Below are 21,357 nucleotides of genomic sequence, written 5' to 3'. Positions count from 1 at the left end.
ATGTAAATAAATTTGAACAAATTTATATTCATTATAGATTATGAACAGTTATCATCACAACAATATTGCAAAAGGTGCACACCATCAGAATCCTACATAAGGGCTAGTGTCAGGCCAAACTAGCTAGTGACAGAGTTCAGGTTTTAATATTAGTAGTGAGTTGTTCAGTATTTGTTTGGCGCAGTGTTATGAATAAATTAAGGGAATTACAATGTGTTTTGATTTTTATTTCAGAACGTAAAAATGTGAGAGTTATGAAGTAATGAAGAATAATCCAAAAGCAAACAAGCCTTGTACACCAGTACTGAACAAGAATGAATCATGGACACCCTTGATTCATCAAGTTAAGAATCAATACATTAATGTATTTTATCCTATTTTCTCGTCATTTGCACTGTACTCATTAACTTAACAGAGTACAACACAGTGTGTGAACTGATTAGCAAATTAAGTATGTTGTATATAGGAGGAGGAACATTACAACAACAAGCACTGTTTACTGAAGTACAGCATCCATTCTGCAATGAGAATTTTAGTGACTGGGAAAATACATATGTATGTTTCACTGTTTTTCATGCTTGTTTCTAAAAGATAAAATTAATCAACACCTAGGAGAAGGCCAACCTGGATTTTGGACAAGAAAAGGAACCAGAGAAACTATAATTCCACCATAAATGATCTTAGGAAGAAGAAATGAGATCAACAGGAAAAAGTATGCCACATTCATTATAGAGTTTACTAGAAGATACTGTTTGCAAGGCTGTAGGAGGTTGTGAACTTATCTGTTTAATTTACTTACAGAAAGTGCTATGCAAACAATGAAAAGCAGCATCAAAGGGATGAAAGTTAATGGTAAATGAACACATTGTATTCTATTTGCTGATGATACAATAATCTTAGCAGATTCTGAAATGGACATTAACTATATGTTACTCGAAAGAGACGGGAATGTTTTTGTTTGTGAGTTTGGAACAGGCAACAGCTTAATCCTTCAAAGCAATGTGGTGGTGGTGATGATGATGATGCTCTGGGTAATCACAATCTAAAAATAAATACCAATAAGAATAAAATAATGGTGATTGGTGAATCAGCCAGACAAATAAGGGCAAGCATTAAGATGGCAAATAAAATATTAACAGAAGTAACTGAATTTTGCTACTTGGAAAGTACAACAACAGATGACACCAGAATTATAATGGGCAGTCAGAAATTAGAGTAACTTATTTATTACCACCACTTTAATATAGAAGAAAGAACAAAATTCTTCTAAACATTTATTTGGAGTATTTTAAGCACTGGACGTGAGGGGGGAAACGAAATAGAAGCAATACAGATGTGGATACAGAAAGGAGTCACAAATACATTCTGGGCTGAAAAGAAATCTAATGAACAAATACTGAAAGAAATTAATGAGAAAACAACATCAATTAGCATGATACAGAGAAGAAAAACTAAGTGTCTACGATACCTACTGTGTAATTCTCATTGAGGTGATATATATGTGCTGCAACCCACAATACAACACAGAAGCAACCCGAACTGGTGGAATGCACAAAATGTAGTTGAAGCGACTTAATTGGTTCACACCGAGACAACAGCAATGTAACTCCATACCATCTGCCATATTACATGACGAATATGGAGTACTGGTGGCTCGACGTGTTTTATACAATATACTGGAATGTAAATTTCAAATCATCTGACGTGGCTTTTTTTCATATAGACAAAGCACATCCATCCACATAGTTAGTTTCTCAGTTATTCCATTACTTTTTGCATAAAATTTGTGTGTATTCTTTGCTAAGCACTGTTTCCCACTTGATCTTGAGGAAACTATCTAATGAAAAGAAAATAAGTAAATAATTTTTTTGCATCTTATTGTTTTATATCACAACTTGATCACAAAGTGCTTTCTTTTGGCTATTGCCCATAGTTATTGTGATACTTTGAGAACAATTAACACACAGTCCGTATTTTAAACAGTTTGCAGTAAAAAAAATGTAGCTGCTGACCAATTTACTTCTGGTGTGTTTTAGGTCACACAGTGCCAGATATGAATTGTAGCTATTACTCAGAAATTTTACATATGTGGTTTCACCATTTTGACTCAGCAACCACTACGAATTAAGACACAAAAGAATTACAGACGCTGGCTACGAATGGAGACTGATTTAATTTAATGGGTAACATTGAAAATTTGTGCCAGACTGGGATTCAAACCCAGCTCTAGCATGCTGCTCATCAAACCCAAATTCTCAACTTATCCACACACTACTATTGTAATATCTCTAGCCCACATGCTGATTACTGACGACATTTTGCCGATTCCAATGAGTTCGAGCCTGATGTGCAGTCGCACTGCAGAGATCACTGACTGTCCTCACCTTAATTACTGAAACTGCTTTTATCGCTGGAAGGAGAGCCACGCCATTTTCCATTCTCGATTAAATAGGTGACATATTTGGAATTTGTCTGTACCAAAGCTTGCAACGATATACTACATCACTACATGTGATGATACTGCTGCCTGCTGTGTCTCATTGTTTGTCATATCACTTCTGTGGGATCACATGTTGCACAGATAATTGTCCTGTTGTGCGACCTCTCTTGCATATCTTATCACCCCAGTGAGAACTGCACCTAATTTGATGCAACAATTTCATAAAAAGCATCTTGAGAGGAAAAACATTAAGGAGAAAAAAATTTAAAAGCAGGCCCGGAAGTATTATCAGTGGAATGAACTGCAGAAACTATAACCAAATGGCACAGATAGTAAGGAATAGAGAAAGATGATTTCAACAACAACAATATGTTGCCTTTAGTGTCTGAACTCTGTGAATATTTCTATCTCCTGGAATGAGCTATTCTTGCCCTCCCTGCCTACAGTTCTTCACACTATACTGAATAGCTTGTTTGTATTTTGGCATGTTGCACAGTTAGTTTTCTTTGTTTTGGTGGCTGTGTGTGTTCATTTCAACTGTTGCTGCCTACCTTTATATCAACAAAGCTCACAACCAATTTCAAGAGCAGGAATGTTAAGTTTCAGCAGTCACTGGATGTCACATGAGTGTAGGATTGCCCTACATTATACAGAAACAGGGATTAGTGGGTTAATTAGGGGATGGAAACTGTGCTTGGGGCTTCAGTGTTGCTCAACTGAATCTCCAAGTTGAAGTGAGAAGTTGACTCTGCAAGTGAAAATAAACCTTATAGTCCTTGTGGGTGACGGAATCTATTGGTAGACTGACACTTTTCATACTGAATGCAAAATAAATGTGATACTACTGTAATACCCTTGTGGTATTGTTTTACAAAGACCTAGATAAGTTATCACAAACAATAATTTGTCACATGCCGAATGACTGAAGACACAATGTGGACCAAAGTTAAGTGAACTGCAGTAACACTGGCATTCATACAAGGTCAATGATTTTATTATTATTAGATGTCACAGTGAGGTACAATTGTGTAAATGATATTACATTTACAAGCTGAATTATTTCCTTCTGGGCACACTACTGGAATTTTGGAAAAGTCACCACTGTCTACTAATTCTGCAATTAACATACACATCTCTATGTTTGTACATTGCAGAATTATCTTTAGTCCTCATGTAAAATTGTTTGCAGCATAAATATAGTCAAATAATAAATATAAATTTATCGATAAATAGAATATACAGTGTAACGAATTTTGAAATAACAACAATGGTACGCCATGTTTGAACAGTATACTTGGATGGCTTCTCAATATGTAAATTGTAATGTAGTGAATAGTACATTTATGTTGAAATGTGTACATTAACTGTAATCACTCAACACTGGGCACAAATCACTGCAATAATTTTCATGATGTAAAGTGTAATGTTGTAAAAAGTATATTAATACTGAAATGTGTACATTAATTTAATAACGATATTGGGTACAAAGCACTGCAATAATGTATCCAGAAGGAAATAAAACAGCGATCAAATGGTGAAAACATAATCATTCGGGCACTCACAAAAGGATTCACCTTCAAAATTGAATAGGAATGTGGGTCAGTGTTCTCAAAAGTTACATGTGGAAAATTCAGAAAATGTGGACAGAACACCTTCAATAACAAATTGACCAACATTTGAAGTGTAACACGAGATTCTCCAGAATAACACGTTCCACTGTTATCCTCTTAGGCCATCGAAAAATGCTCGTTAGAGAAGAAAACATGTTTTAGATAGTTAGTAGATTGTGAACACGCAACTGTGCGTGCTTTATGTTGGTATTTGCAGAGATAATGAATGAAACGCATACATAGGACATCAGCAAGTGCGACAGTGATTGGGCCTCTCCACTGCTGTGAAGAGATTGCCTATGCTTAGGCATTTCGGCTTGGTGGTGTTTCAGATGGCAGAGAGAGAGAGAGAGAGAGAGAGAGAGAGAGAGAGAGAGAGAGAGAGAGAGAGAGAGAGAGAGAGAGAGAGAGAGAGGGGGGGGGGGGGGGGGGGGAGTGGCGCTGTCTATAATATAAACAACCAAGAAAATGAAAATGTTTTAAGTCTGATATGTAACTTTAATTGATGTACTCCTTGAAGTGATGTCAAAAGATTCACTCCATATACAGTTATTGCAAGATCTGTTCATCTTATTATGCACTGGTTTTATTTGGCTCAATTCGTAGTGAGTAGGCATAGTTATGAGCTCTCTTACAGCCCTCGACCCTCTGCAGACAAGGTATAATTAGTGGAACTGAACAGAAGGTCAACAGCTTCAAGGAAATGCAACAAGGCGACCAAGGGTTAAAGTAAGGCCAAAGCTGAGCATAAGAAGCATCAGGGTGACAGGCCAATCGAGAAGTAAGAACTTAGCTACAATCCATAACAAGGGAATCCCCCATTGTTCCACTACTGGCTGCAGTATACAACTAGTAATTGTACTGTTATGTTGATCCTGTATTGAAAATGAATACAGGGTGTCAGACAAAAAGCCCCAATTTGAAACACTTTTACTGAACATAATAACCAACCCAGCCAGTTTTGTTATGTGTTAAACGATAGATTAGCCATGGGATTTTATTATTTACAATTTTACTACAAGTTCATTTTTTTTCTTTTTAATCATTTTTTTATTTGTAGAGCTAAAAACCAAAGTAACTGAGGTATTTTGAAATAACTGAAAATGGCAGAATTCGGATTCATTATTGCAGTTCAGTGATGTTTCTGTTTAGAACAGCACAGAAACCCTCCCAATGCCAGTAGAATCAAGATGTGAAAAGCAGAGATTCTACAAACAGGATCTGTTGCTAAGAAGCACGGTGGAGGATCATCGGAAACTTCAGGGGATATCGTTAAACAATGAAAAATTCAAGATGGAGTAACAGCAACATTATGAAGGAGATAGCTGCTACTCACCGTATAGAGGAGATGCTGAGTCACAGACAGGCACAAAAAAATGACTGCTACTCACCATCTCCTCTACAAGAGGTTACTCTTAATACCATTTCAAATATGTTTGCAAAAAGTCCTACAAAATCCATTAACATGGCATCACATCACCTCAGTGTCAAAAAATCAACTACCCATGACCTGCAACACAAGCTTTATGCATACAAACTGCAGTAGTTATAGGAGGTAAAACCCAATGATAAACCCATGTGAGAAACGTTTGCCAGCAAATTCTCATCTGAGATTGTTTTCTGGTGAGGCAACATTTCACTTCAGCAGAAAGACTGACAGATTAAATGTGCGAATTTGGGGTAGTGGACATACTCTCAGAGCACAGAGTGTCAACATTTCGTATTACTTAATGGAGGATGAAATTATTACTACTTCTTTCTTTGCAGTGACAATTACAACTGGTCACTCATGTCTTGACACATTACCTAATTTTGAGTTCCCTCACATAAGACATTGACACGCACACTGCTCTGCCAGCACGATGGAGCACCTCCAAACTGGCATGTGAAAGTTTATAACACACAGAATGCTGAATTACCACAAAGATGGATTGGGACAGGTGTCCAATCTCATGGCCACTCCAGTAACGTAACTCTCCTGGTTTCTTCCTGCCGGGATACGTTAACGGCTGGGTGTATCATATCAAAAAGACAACTCTGGAACAGCTTAATGCGAAGACCAGAGCTGCAACTGAGACAGTTACATCACAGATGCTAAAGAATACCTGGAGAGAAACTGAGTATCAACTAGACATCCTCCATGCCACTCTTCAGGCTCATAAAGAAATGTGTAACTGAACAAACAAAACTGTGTACTCACTGTTATGTGAATGTTCTTTATGTATCGAATACATGTTGTATTATAGACATGTCAAATTACAGTGCTTCATCTCAGGTACATTGTGCCTTCCAACACATGACGGCTGAAAAACACTGAATATAAAAGGCAGAGAAAAGTTACTTCATCTAATGAAATTCCGTTCTCTTTAAATGTTTCTAAGGAATAAAAAACAACCACTTGCATAAAAGTTATGTAATTTCTATGATACAAGATACACTGCAAAATATTTGCTTTATCCTTGAGATAACATGCATTCACAGTGTAAATGATCATTACTTTGGGCAATTAGACGTAAATAAAATGAATCTTTCAGAATATATTCCATATTAAAACTTCTCAAAAGGTTAAAACTATACACCAGACCAGAACTCGTAAGCCCAGATCTCTCCCTTTATCAGGAAATGCTTCTACCAGCAAAGAAATCCAAGCATGTCTCAGGAACTGTCCTGTCAGAGCCTCCTAGCATTTCTGAACTCTGCAAAGACACGCCGACATACATTGCCTGTGAGAGTCTGTAGTGTTTCAGGCATAGTTGAAATCACTGGTAGATTGAACCCTGGAGTCAACTGAGAGATGCACCCAGGTAACTCAACCTATGAGAGTACAGCTTGCCACAAAGTTTCAGATCTGCTGGGGAGTGGAAAGATCATCCTGCAAACAATCCCATAGGTTGTGACTAAGCCATTTCTTCACAGTATCTGCTCTTCTATTAGTGCTATTTCGGCAAAATGTGCTAAAATGTATGAAAGAGATGCCAGCATAATTAAAACCGTGAGTGCATGTTGTGCCTGGATAAACCACACAGTCATCAGAGACGGACTGTGTAACGTTGACACTAACACATAGTCTGAGACTCTTTGAATTCTAACACATTCTAAAGCAAGAAATTGTTCCAGAAGAAAATGTCCATTGGCTGAAAATGCAAACCTAGAGTTTGTAAACAAAGTAATTTTAACCATCAACGGTATCAATGATGTGTCTTAAAAATTTTTATCTTAAAAACTATGTTTGTCATCTCTCTAGTGTCTTTTCCAAGAAATACTGTGAACACAAAGCCTCCGGACAACCTAAGCTACTCACTCAAAAAATGACAAATGTGCAACCAACAATAACTCCTATTTTCTACTACTGTGTAACTAGGATAAAAAATTCCATAAGTGAGATTAACCATTAAGTCCCATATTTCTGATCCTTTAAAATCTTTATAAGTGTGAATGTAGTCACGCCTATAAGAGAGAGCTGTTTTTTCATGTCTGGACCTTTGTGAGATGCTCTTGACCTTCTGGCTCGATAAGCAGGAATGGCTCGAGTTACTTTATGCATAATTTTAAATACAAGGTGTGTCCAAAAAGTATCAAACTTCCTTCTTTCCCCCATAACCCAATGAAGTGTGACAGACTTTCTCCAGTGAAGACGTGATGACTGACACTTGTGATTTTTTCTCACCAGCAGGAAACAACTGTCACTGGCAGTCAGCCTTCGAGTGAGGACGTATCGAGGTACTCGTAGTTCCAGTAACTTGTATATAGACGGAACAAATTGAGCAGTGATACTGCGTCAAATTTTGCCAGCAGCTTTGCGATACCTAAGAGGAAACCATTCACAGGATTCAAAGTCTTTCAGGGATGATGCCATGATCAACTCACAAATAAAGGAGTGGTACAACCGTTTCAAAGACAGCTGCACATCAGAGGTCCCCGACTCTATACAGACACCATCGATTAGATCCAGCCTGTTTGTAGCTACAAGGTTCAAGATACTTCCACTGCACGTGGACTGCCGAACTAGCTGCTCAAGACAGATTTCGGAATAAGTGTTCAAAAGCACTTCACAAGACTGTCTGTCTGTACTCCTTGCAATGAACCCATACATGTCCCAGTCTGTACTTCGTAAGTACAAGTCACCACAAACTAGTATTGCATAATCTAGGTATTTATGCACAACTGAGCATAGACTTTCTTTTCATGACTAGAATTGTCACAGCGGAGTCAAGTGGTTGACAAAAACATTCAGCAATTAACTTGGTTTCACTTACGCCTGTTATGCGAGACCAATAACTTCACTATCACTCTCAATTTCAACTTCAGTAGAGACAATATTTCTGTCGACTGCAATGAACGATCCTACCCTCTTATGGCATCTACTCTGTCTTTCTGATAAACATTCCAAGACTTGCTAAATATCTCGGAGCTTTTAAAAACAATACTTGAAACAGGAGTAACAAAGTGAACTGCTATGTTACATTATCTTACCCGATTCCATAATTTATGATGACAAACCATCACAAAACAGTACTAATAGAAGGCTCTTTGTGGTGCAAACAACCAGGTCTGTGGGCAGCACTCCGTCCCGATAATGCAGCCGTCCATTTTGCGCATCTGATACAGACATTTATCCTAAAGACAACATTCCTGCTGTTGGACAGACCACCTCCTTCCCCTAAATGGATCTGGGGACCTTTTGAGTATTTCCTAAGCTGAGAATCTCCCTGAAAGGAACGCGATTTCAGTTGAGAGAAGACACTGTGCGGAATGTGAGGACCCAGCTGATCGTCATTCGAAAACACACATTCCAAAAGCATTTCCAACAATGGCAGGAGGGCTGGGAGAAGTGTGTGCATTACCGAGGAGACTATTTTGAAAGGAAGTAGGGATCTGTACATATGGACAAATAAATGTATTTCTGCCAACTAAAGGTTCAACACCTCATTTAAAATACAGTAAACGTGTGTCTATTATTAAACATTTCCCAACTGGATGCTTTAGAAATGTGTGAATAAAGCAAATGTTATTTGGAATTATTATAAGAAAGGGCATATGCTTAGTTTATAAAAGATCAGACAAACATGCAAGTCACCATTTCTCCGCACGCTGAGAAAGCTAAGAGACAAACACAAATCAGTTGACAAGTGTCGACCTCCAAGGAAGGAACATCACACTTTCAGGATGTAAAAGTGAAAGACTGAAGTGTCTGCAATACATTATAACCTTGAAAGCTGGAGTGTGATTGAAAGTGGAGTTACAAAGTGAGATCCTATGTTCCATGGGCTTAACCTCATTCCATGATTTATAAGATGATAAAACATAATGGTACTATTACTTCTTAGTGGTCTGAGGGACATGGAAATGTTGAAAGGTTAAGAATTTCTTAACACTGAGAAGTTCCTCGTGGAATGGATCAAACAAACCCTTGGTGAAAATATCTACATCTACCTAATATCTACATCCACAAAGTATTCCCACAGATGTGCTACTGCTGAAAGGGAAAGCTCATGACTACACCAAAAAACAATGGTTGGTTACATGGTTTTAAGAAACATGTTTTTGTTTTTAACAAATTGGCTGCAGACAGCAAATCAGTGGATCAACACATGTGAAGATCTAGTGATTTTCTTCAACGGGTAGCAACCAGATAAGATTTGACACAATGCAGATGAGACATGTTTGCTTTTCAAGTGCTTTCCAGGTAAAACTTGTCGAGGAACATGTGGAAAACAAGACTGTTGGAGACTGTGATTGTATGTCCGAGGTCATAAACGGCAGCGATAATGAAAACACACAAAGCATGAAGCTTTAAAAGCAGTACACAATTTTGGATTTTCAATGAATACTGATCAGCCAACGTCTGGTAAGACTGGAAATCATATACCATGTACCAAAACAGGAAAACAAAAAATAACAGTTTTCTTTACATAAGTATATCACAGTACAAAATAATTTTTTGGGTAATTATGCTGTAAGTCATTACTGTTTTTCTTATTTTCATGTGCACTCCTTATCTTGTTTCAAATCTTTTCTTAAACTTCCTTAAGTGAGAGATGCAGCTGCTAGAACTGGATTAAGGAAAACCTCTTTAGGTGAGAGAAGCCACTTTTACTTTGATATAAGTGAGGAACAAGGTGAGAGAGAAACCTCAAATCCACTGAAGATGGTGACCAGGAAATATGCGTTATTTAATCTTCACAGTCATCAGATCTATCTTAGATATTTGAAGCAAGGTTAGGAGACACAACATCACATTTTTCTGCTTGTAGCAATTCCTGTGCTATTAAATAAACAATGTCAAAAAAAAAGTCATTTCAGAGACTGGCAGTTATCTTTGTTGCACAGCAGCACTGAAAACCACAGTACAACCACTTGAACCTTTACAGGACATCTATAGAGAACCACAGTTCAAAGACGACAGTGCTTCTTCAGATGCGGGATGACTACAAAATTACCACTACTGCTTCCTATATATTGGGGTATTTTTAAAAGCTGTCCACAGTGCAAAACAGGTATTTAATAAAATGAAATAAGGACACTATCACATGAAAGTGAGGAATCAAGGTCAGCAATAGAGAAGTGGTGTAAATACATTAACCATATAGATTGATGCAACAAGGACAAGGAGGAATGCCATCCTACTGAGCCTTTGAATTTGGCCCACCTGACTGCTAGTTCTCAGTGACTTTCAGGAGATTTCACCATTATCCAGATGGCGGTGCTGTGGTACTTCAACTGCAATGCACAATTTTTATGGGGCACCAGTGGTATGTACTTCTCACCACAACATAAACATGCCCTCCTCAGATGCTTCACTGACAGTCATCACAGTCCAAGAATGACAATAAGCTGTTCCACCAAAATATGACAAAGTTTCAGCGACACCATTCAACACTATTCTTGAGAGCCTTGTGAGGTGCATCCACACAATACCCATTTTCTGTTCAACTTCGTGTGCATGTGTTTCACACTGCCAACAGCGCAAGCACACTTGTGAATTCTGCACGAGATTTGTTCAAAATGGAGGGCATGCATCACAACGTATTAATTCTCAGGTTCGATGGAACCACTGTCTTAAGCAGAGGTATGTTTGGCCTCTGCTTAAGACAGTATTAAGACTCACGGCACATAATGGTTGAAAGCACCGATGACAGCTGTTGATCAGTTGAAATCGATTTGCAAAAGTGAATAAATAAAACATGATCTTGTGACTGCTTGCTGCATATTTGATAATTTTATGGTTTACAGTCACTGCATGACTTGGGAACCACATGGAGCCCACCATTCAATACTAAATATATCTTTATGTCTACAAAGGAGTTATGTCACTGAATTTGTCTCATACAAATTTTCTATTCTAGTGTAAAAAATACCATAGTTCCAATTTTTTAAAAAGTGAATGCTCTACTTCAGTGATACATGAAGTAGTCGGAAGCATGTTGGTCTTCATTTCATGAGATCCAGGTCACTATTCATCTGGGTGAAGAGAGGGAGCATATATCTTTATTTGAGATCAATGGGGCACCTCGGTGTGTGTGTGTGTGTGTGTGTGTGTGTGTGTGTGTGTGTGTGTGTGTGTGTGTGTGTGTGCGCGTGTGTGTGTTTCACCAAACACAGAGCATGCTAAGGATTAGGCAGGCATGTAAAGAAGTGAGAAACTTCTTAGCAATACCACAGCTTTGACAGCTACATTCTATTCCATACCAGTCTTTCCTACACAACCATCTGTGGACGTCTCACCCACAGGGATCAGCAGTCTCCGCCTCAAAGTACAATAAAGGACTTAGCACATCTTTACAGAATGAAACTACTCTACCAACCCCAATGAGAAAAAGTATTCCCATATGCTATCACCACAAACATCAAACTTTTTTTCACAGATACTAATTACTTGTCCATTATTCAGTATCACCCAGGACTTGAACAACTAAATCAAGTTCACCACCAGGGCTACAGCTGTCACTTGTTGTAACCTGCACTGAAGAATATGCTCCTCAAAAACCTTACACCCCTCCCAAAGTGGTAGTCTATCAGTCACCCAACCTATGGGAGGTTTCTGTTTGTCCTTATGCACTCCAGCTCCAGGGCTACAGTTGTCACTTGTTGTAACCTGCACTGAAGAATATCCTCCTCAAAAACCTTACACCCCTCCCAAAGTGGTAGTCTATCAGTCACCCAACCTATGGGAGGTTTCTGTTTGTCCTTATGCACTCCAGCTTCCAATTCTTGTCCTTAAGGTTGTGTCCCTTGGGAAGAACAAAGTACAAGACTTTCCTCATCCCCTCACCTACCACCTTCTGTTCTAGTCCTGTCACTGACACCTGTGAAACCAATCATACACTGACTGAAAATTCAATCTGCTGGGAAAACACCAACAATCACATGGACATATATGCCACAAGGATATCTTGTTTCTAGGTTAGAAGCTGGTGAAGATGGACAAATGTGGTGACAGTGAAGGCTAATGAAACATCAGAAATAGCACTGCAGTTAGTCAACTGGTGAATCTGACCGTTTCTCATCAGTTACAAATACTTTAGAAAATTTACGTTCACATGGAGTGCACATCATCTGCCTCCAGTTTCACAGCATCTGCCTTCAAATCACAGTTTTGCAATTCAAATGACAGTTTCGCACATGTCCAAAAACTGTCTTTAATGATGTGTCTTCCAAGTGAATGACACACAGTCCACTGCATGTTTGTTATCTATCAATTTAAAATTAGGTTAGCAAACACAGTAAAACAATGAGAGTAGAAATCTCAATATGTCCTTCCAACTGCAACAACACTTTATTTTTACTCTCCATCTATACAGGATGTTACGGAATGACACTTTAAAAATTTGGGAGACAGTAGAGGACGAAATTTGGAATGTTTTGCAATGACAAACCTATAGCATGAAATGTGAAAAAGTTTCCACAGCAGTGGGAAGTGTTTAACCATCTATCACTTCCATCCACCCACTGACACTATGTTATCATTGTGCATGGAAGATTGTAAACACCCAACTAGATTAGTATAGCACAGCCTGTACAGAAAGCTGTTTACTTAGCACTTGTTATCCATCAGTTCACTACTTCCATCCACTGGTGCTGTGCTGTGAACACACAGCTAATCAATGTGAGGCCTTGTAGAGTTATCTGCTTATCATGTTTCACTGATACGCATTTGTTTTATGGTTAAGCTCACAGGAATGCCAGGGCAGTTCACTGGTGGTACACAGGAATTCCAGAACAACTCATTGGTTGTATACAAATTGCAAAACAATTTGGAAAATATATATAAATAGTGTGTAAATTGGCAATTGACCTTAAATAATTAAAAGTGTGAGGGCATCCAAATGAGTGCTAAAAGGAATCCGTTAAACTTCGGTTACATGATAACGATAAATAGTCAAATCTAAAGGCCGTAAAGTGAACTAAGTGCCCTGGAATTACAATTACAAACAATCTGAATTGAAAAGAACATGTAGACAATGATGTTGGGAAGGCACACCAAAGACTGCATTTTATTGGCAGAACACTTAGAAAATGTAACAGATCTTCTAAAGAGACTGCCTACTCTACACTCATCAATCCTCCCTCTGGAGTACTGCTGCACAGTCTGGGATCCCTACCAGATAGGATTAATGGAGTACATCAAGAAAGTTCAAAGAAGAGCAGCATGTTTTGTAGTATCCCAAAATAGGGGAGAGAGTGTCACGAACATGATACAGGATTTGTGGTGGACAACATTAAAAGAAAGGCATTTTTCACCGAGATAGAATCTTCTCACAATATTTCAATCACCAACTTTCTCCTCTGAATGCAAAAATATTTTGTTGACACCAACCAACATAGGGAGAAAAGATCACCGTAATAAAATAAGGGCAATCAGAGCTCACACAGAAATACACTCCTGGAAATGGAAAAAAGAACACATTGACACCGGTGTGTCAGACCCACCATACTTGCTCGGGACACTGCGAGAGGGCTGTACAAGCAATGATCACACGCACGGCACAGCGGACACACCAGGAACCGCGGTGTTGGCCGTCGAATGGCGCTAGCTGCGCAGCATTTGTGCACCGCCGCCGTCAGTGTCAGCCAGTTTGCCGTGGCATACGGAGCTCCATCGCAGTCTTTAACACTGCTAGCATGCCGCGACAGCGTGGACGTGAACCGTATGTGCAGTTGACGGACTTTGAGCGAGGGCGTATAGTGGGCATGCGGGAGGCCGGGTGGACGTACCGCCGAATTGCTCAACACGTGGGGCGTGAGGTCTCCACAGTACATCGATGTTGTCGCCAGTGGTCGGCGGAAGGTGCACGTGCCCGTCGACCTGGAACCGGACCGCAGCGATGCACGGATGCACGCCAAGACCGTAGGATCCTACGCAGTGCCGTAGGGGACCGCACCGCCACTTCCCAGCAAATTAGGGACACTGATGCTCCTGAGGTATCGGCGAGGACCATTCGCAACCGTCTACATGAAGCTGGGCTACGGTCCCGCACACCGTTAGGCCGTCTTCCGCTCACGCCCCAAAATCGTGCAGCCCGCCTCCAGTGGTGTCGCGACAGGCGTGAATGGAGGGCGAATGGAGACGTGTCGTCTTCAGCAATGAGAGTCGCTTCTGCCTTGGTGCCAATGATGGTCGTATGCGTGTTTGGCGCCGTGCAGGTGAGCGCCACAATCAGGACTGCATACGACCGAGGCACACAGGGCCAACACCCGGCATCATGGTGTGGGGAGCGATCTCCTACACTGGCCGTACACCTCTGGTGATCGTCGAGGGGACACTGAATAGTGCACGGTACATCCAAACCGTCATCGAACCCATCGTTCTACCATTCCTAGACCGGCAAGGGAACTTGCTGTTCCAACAGGACAATGCACGTCCGCATGTATCCCGTGCCACCCAACGTGCTCTAGAAGGTGTAAGTCAACTACCCTGGACAGCAAGATCTCCGGATCTGTCCCCCATTGAGCATGTTTGGGACTCGATGAAGCGTCGTCTCACGCGGTCTGCACGTCCAGCACGAACGCTGGTCCAGCTGAGGCGCCAGGTGGAAATGGCATGGCAAGCCGTTCCACAGGACTACATCCAGCATCTCTACGGTCGTCTCCATGGGAGAATAGCAGCCTGCATTGCTGCGAAAGGTGGATATACACTGTACTAGTGCCGACATTGTGCATACTCTGTTGCCTGTGTCTATGTGCCTGTGGTTCTGTCAGTGTGATCATGTGATGTATCTGACCCCAGGAATGTGTCAATAAAGTTTCCCCTTCCTGGGACAATGAATTCACGGTGTTCTTATTTCAATTTCCAGGAGTGTATATAGGGGTTCACTTTTTCCATGCGTTGTTCAAGATTGAAATAATGGAGAATTAATTTTAAGGTACTTCAATGAACCCTCTGAAAGGTACATAAGTGTGATTTGCAGAGTATCCATGTAGATGTAGATACACAGGAACATTCAGATTACATTCTAGCATCCCATTATTCACTAATGTTTATTGTTGACATAAACATAGAGAAACCATGTCACCTAATACACATGAGGCACTTGCAAGGAGGAGAACATGAAATCCTGAATTTCTGGAGGGTTCTGCACTGTATGCACGTTCATCCATTCCATGACTGATCAATTTAAACCTTGGGACAGCCCCGTGGAAATAATTCTCACAGTGATTACTTTGTCAGTGCTCTACTGCCTCCAATTTTCCAGACCTGACACTGTTACCTGATAAGTCAACTTTTAGAAGGCATTTTTAACTCCCACAACAGACACCAATGGGCTGTTGAAAATCCACGCACTACCCTTATGAGAAGTTATAAGGTGATATTCTTAGTGAACGTTTGGGCTGGTATTCTTGGACATCACCTTACTGAACCACACATCTAACCAGATCATGTGAAGTTTCTAGAGAATGCCTTGTCATCTGGAGGACTTCCTCTTGCAATTGTGTGCTAGTTTGTGGTTTCGGGACAATGGTGCTCCAGTGCACTTTGATCACTGAGCCGAAGCAGGCTAATTCAGGCAAGGAATAACTGGAAGGGATGCCCAGTACCTTAGCCTGTGCATTGCCCTGACCTCACCCCCCTTGACTTTTTCCTATGAGGACATAAAGTCCCTTGTATACTCAACACCGGCAAGTACAGTTCCTGAATTTATTGAGCACATCTTTACAGCATTTGATACCATCAGGGGAAAATATGGAATTTCACAGAGAATCAGACAAAACATGGCTCGTCATTGTATAAAGTAGTGTGCAAAGCTTGAGCACAGAAATAACTTTCACATGATTTGTCACTGCCAAGTAACACAGCTCAATGATATTTGGACCATACATAGAAAGAACTGCTTCATTATAGTGTAGTATAGCATAGGATAGTACAGTAGAATATAGAATGGCTTAGAATAGAATAGAATAGTACCATACAGTACAAAAAGTAACTGGAAGAAATATGCATTGAAATGAACAGAAATGACATTTTTATTCAAAAATAATAATTAAACTGAAGACACCGAAATTCACAATGGTCCCATGGGCATTACAAACAGTGGGATGTGGTTCTTAACTGGGAGTGTAATCACTACAGGTGGCCATAAGTTTGATAAGGAGGTTTTGTGGTAGGTTTACCACTCCCCCCCCCCCCCCCCAGCATGGTTGACAGCTGCTGGATGGTCATTGTGGACTTGCTGCAATATGTCTCTTCAAGAAATCCCACACTTACGTTGGGTGGATTAGTCAGTCCAGTTCATTCGACCATACAGCAGTTATTAAATGAAACAAGTTTACTGTTACCACTCTGTTTATTGATCTCCACAACACATTTCAAAGGTTTACATCTCCATCATCAGGTGGATTTACATTTGTTAGTATGATATTTGTGTATGTGTTGTGTAACAATTTTTTGGAGGAACTTGTGGTACCTGTCTACTGGAGAAACAAAACACTATTTGAGAACATGGTTTTGAGTTTCTTTTGACAAAAAATTAAACATATATCTAACGATAAACATAAAAATAAGTAAACTAGAGTACCTCCAGTGGTCACACGTTCCTTTCACTGTCTTAACACATCACATGTAAACTGTCATATTCTGTGAACAAATACGGTGTCTGGAAACTATTGGTGCAAGGATTGTATAGCAGAAGAGAAAACATGATCAAAAACGTACAAAGAATATACACTGTAACAACATTATTGCAGAATAAATTTTAAAGGATCTCGAGCGGTTTGTTTTGAGGTGTCGAATACATGCGTTCGAATAAATACTTCAGGTAGTATGTAAATCCGATTTTGACAAGTTAAAATAGATTAAACTTCATACTCATTTATATGATAAGGTGAAATGTTACAAACTTTAAGTATAATAATAATAATAATAATAATAATAATAATAATAATAATAATAATATTGGCTACAGTGTTAAAGTTATACACAAATAACAATTTTTGGTTGGGATTCATAGATAGATATGAAAGGCTGGGGGCAGAGGGAGAGGAATAGAAAGAAAAAGTCAGAGGGAGAGAGAGGGTGGAAAGAGTGATTGTACGACAGCAAACTTTACAAAGTGAGATGTCTGAAGATTATATCTGTTACATGTAATAACTGCCTAAAGATTGATGTAATATATTGGTTAATGCTTTAAAATATGCAGATGGATGTACAATTTGTGCCAGTAGTTGATGTACATATAGTTTAAAGCTCACAAGGGGTACAAGCTGTTGGTGTGATGATATATCTGTAAATGAGGTCAATGTCTTGTACAATAGGTAGCTGTCATGGTAATATAACTGAATCTTAAGGTGTGAAGGTAGGGGTGTGTGTGTGTGGGGGGGGGGGGGGGGGGGCCTCACACATTGCAATTTTAATGGCATATGCAGTTGCTGAAAACAGAGATTATACTATTATAAATTTTGTCTTTTTGTCATTTAAGATGGATTCAGGTGGTGTTTTTTATGTGTGGCTATTGCTGATGTGTGGTATTTTTTGTTTTTTAGTGTTGTCAAGTGTTTTTTTTAAATCTAATCTCACATAATCTACCTGTCTGGCCTATGTAGAAGCAGTCACAGTCCAAACATTCAATTTCGTACACAGTAGTGTGAGGAAATGGGTTTCGTGGGTTGATGTTGTGGGGTAGCTTCTGCCCAATCTTGTTGTCTTTGGTAAAGGATATGCCTTTTCATTTGAAGACATTGGCAGTCTGATATGAAATGTCACCTAGAAAGGGGTTAGTATGGAAGATGTTATTTTCTTTTTGTTTTTTGTGTTATGATTGCTTTGCCATTATGAGTGTTTTGGGATGTCTACTATGGAGCTGTTATAACCATTTGCAATAGCTGTTTGTTTTATTATTTCAATTTCTTGATCACATTTGTCTTCAGAGAGTAGTAGATGGATAGCTCTATTGATCATGTACCGGAATGCTGCCATTTTGTGGGCTGTGGGGTGACAAGAGGAGTTGTGGACTGTAGTGTGTGTTGTGGTAGGCTTCTGATAAATTTCAAACTGATGTCTGTTATTCTTTATCCTAATGGCAAGGGAGTTGTTGAATAACTGGTTCAACCCACTGATGCCATCTTTAGTGCCTTTGATTGAAATGATGGTATCATCGACATATTTGTAGTAGTAGATGATATTTCTGAGGAGGTAGTGATTGTAATTCAGGATTTTGTCCTCTAAATTGCTTATAAATACAGCAGTTGTTAACTGTATTGAAGAAAGAACTCCTCGACAACCTGGCTAGCATGGGAGCACATTCGAGACCACAAACACACACTTTTGGTGATCAATAAGCCTATTAAGAACCACATCCTGTCTTTTTTGGTGTCCAGAGGATCATAACGAATCACGGTGACTTCAGTGTAATTATTCACTGAATAAATGTGTCATTTTGATTCTTTTCATTATGTACTTCTCTCTGCACTATACTATAGCAGTTCTCTCTAGGTATGGTCGAAGTTTCAATGAGCTATGTTACTAGGCAATGACACATCATGTAAAAGTTACTCTCATCCTTCAGTTTTGCACACCGATGTATCATGTGATGAAGTTGGTGGTTGTCACACCAAACATTTTCTCTACAGTAATGAAGTCATAGATTCAGTTTACAGTATTTGATTGTGCTCTACTGTTCTGTCAATGAAAATTCTTCAAATAACAGTATTCAGGTGTTTTAGTTAACCTACCAAACGCATAGAAAATGCATAACGCTGTAGAAACTTAATTTCACATTTCTGGCTATACAATCCTTATAGCAGTATATTCCAAATTGCATCACTACAATCTCCCAAATTCTTATAACGTCATTCGGTAACACGTTGTATATACGTAACCTGCAGATCATACAAGATGAAGTTGTGAAATGAATTAAATAAGCATTCTGTCACTACATTTGACTAGTCATGCAGAGTACGAAGTTGTTATGTATCAGAGAAATGTGACTGTGGAGGTTCTTTCTTTAAAAAGTAAGAATTGTGAATGAACAACCAATTAATTGCCAAGTTTGCGACTAATTTCTATGTTACAAGGGAGTACATGGAACGACAGTGTAGTTAAAAAGTGCTTATGCAAGAGTAGTTAAGGAGGACAGTATTGTTACAGACACATTCATACAGAGTTAAGAAGTCAGTACTCACTGAAGTTTGGCTCAAAAGTTGTCGTTCATCATCTTTGTAATGATCCTTGCCCAGAACCTAAAATAAAAAATATTTAATTAATATCTGTGTTTTGTTGTGTCAGTTAAAAAATTGTACCTATACTGGAAAATAAATTTAAAAAAAATAGAAAGTCAAATATGCATTCACATTAAAGAGAGTGAGTCACAGGTGGCTTGCAACTTGCTGTAGTTCGGGGAATTTGATTTTAACACAATTCCAACTATAAGTTCATTAGTTGCAATGCATTATAGTAAATGTGTGATGACCAGTAAGTATTCAGTCGAAACGCTTCCCAATGGAATAATTCTGCCGTATGCCTGGATTATTTAGAAAATTCTCAGAATGAGAACCAGAATAATTAGTACGAATCTAACAATACACTAACACAAATAATTTGTTACATGAATGAATATTTCAGTATGAACTCGAGGGTGCACTTTTTTGAAATGTTCTAGCAGACTGTCTTTTGTAGGCAAGACCCAAACTGCCCTCACAGTTTTTAACTCTCCCAGTGACCTGAACATTGAGAAGTACATACTGGTGGAAATAAAGCTGTGAAGACTGTGTGAGAGTTGTGCCATTGCCCATGAAAACCAAGGTTCCAGGTTCAATTCCCAATCCAGCACACAGTTATGACAGGAAGAGTAATTTATTACATAGGTAAACAGAGGGTCCCGCAAAATGGTGTTTTACTTCAAGTCCACAAACACCATATGACAGAAACAGCAGCTAAGGCAGAATTAAGTACACTGCTTTCAGAGATGAACAGTTAGCACTGCAGTCTTTGTGTGCACAAAGACAGGGGTTTGAATCCTGGTGCCACCTCAGATCAGATAGAGGGAGGCCTGGAAGGGAGTCCACGCAGTCTCGTGAGGCCAAATGAGGAGCTGATCAAAGAAACAGCAGCACAATCACCAGTCAGCTATTGGAGCAATGGGCAACATGCTGATCACACGCCCTACGATCATAGGTCACTTCTTGTACTGCCTTACAGGCAACAGTTGCTCAGCCGGAACAGGTCCGAGGCATAATCTGTGAGTGGTGTTTATGTTTTTTAATACTAGCAGCTATGGCCATCACTGAAGCATGCAGAAAATCTGGACTGTCTGATACGGTGGCGAATGTCAAGTAGAGTTATGCAGTGGTACTGATGATAAATACGAGCCCAAATCAAATACAGGACAAGCTAGTGTGTGTGTGTGTGTGTGTGTGTGTGTGTGTGTGTGTGTGTGTGTGTGTGTGTGTTTCTCTCCAAAAATGAAGTGCCTAAAATGAATAAATGGCATATCCTATTTCACCGTCTTTACAAATTGTAGTACACAGAATCTGATTTTATACAGTATGGCCATATAAATCTGAACTACTTTAAAGAGTCATCAGATCTGAACCAATAACTGGACACATTTGCAATTTTGCGAGATGATAATAGGTAGCTTACACACACACACACACACACACACACACACACACACACACACACACACACTTATACATACCATACATACAAAGTTCTCGCAGCAAATGTTGGCAGTGCCCTCCACCAACATAGATGAACAACTGCACTAATTTCACCATATTCCACAATATTGTATGAAGTGTATCCTCATCAATGTAGCTCGTTTCATGTGCAATGACCTCAATGAGTGCCACAGTTATCCGTTATCCATGGTC

General features: G+C 39.4%; 1 protein-coding gene across 1 annotated transcript in view; it reads right to left on the bottom strand.

Annotated features, from left to right (window-relative positions):
* The window catches only part of LOC126291471 (zinc finger protein 845-like), a 121,661-nt gene that overhangs the window by 64,123 nt on the left and 36,181 nt on the right, over positions 1–21,357 (bottom strand). The window contains exon 3 of the mRNA XM_049984982.1: positions 19,666–19,722. Coding sequence (XP_049840939.1) covers positions 19,666–19,722 — 57 coding nt within the window. The remainder of the gene's footprint in view (positions 1–19,665; positions 19,723–21,357) is intronic.

This window comes from Schistocerca gregaria, chromosome 9, assembly GCF_023897955.1.
Source record: "Schistocerca gregaria isolate iqSchGreg1 chromosome 9, iqSchGreg1.2, whole genome shotgun sequence".
In the NCBI taxonomy this organism is placed as follows: Eukaryota; Metazoa; Arthropoda; class Insecta; order Orthoptera; family Acrididae; genus Schistocerca; species Schistocerca gregaria.
The sequence above is the reverse complement of the archived record's forward strand: the minus strand, read 5'-3'. Positions and strand labels throughout refer to the sequence as shown.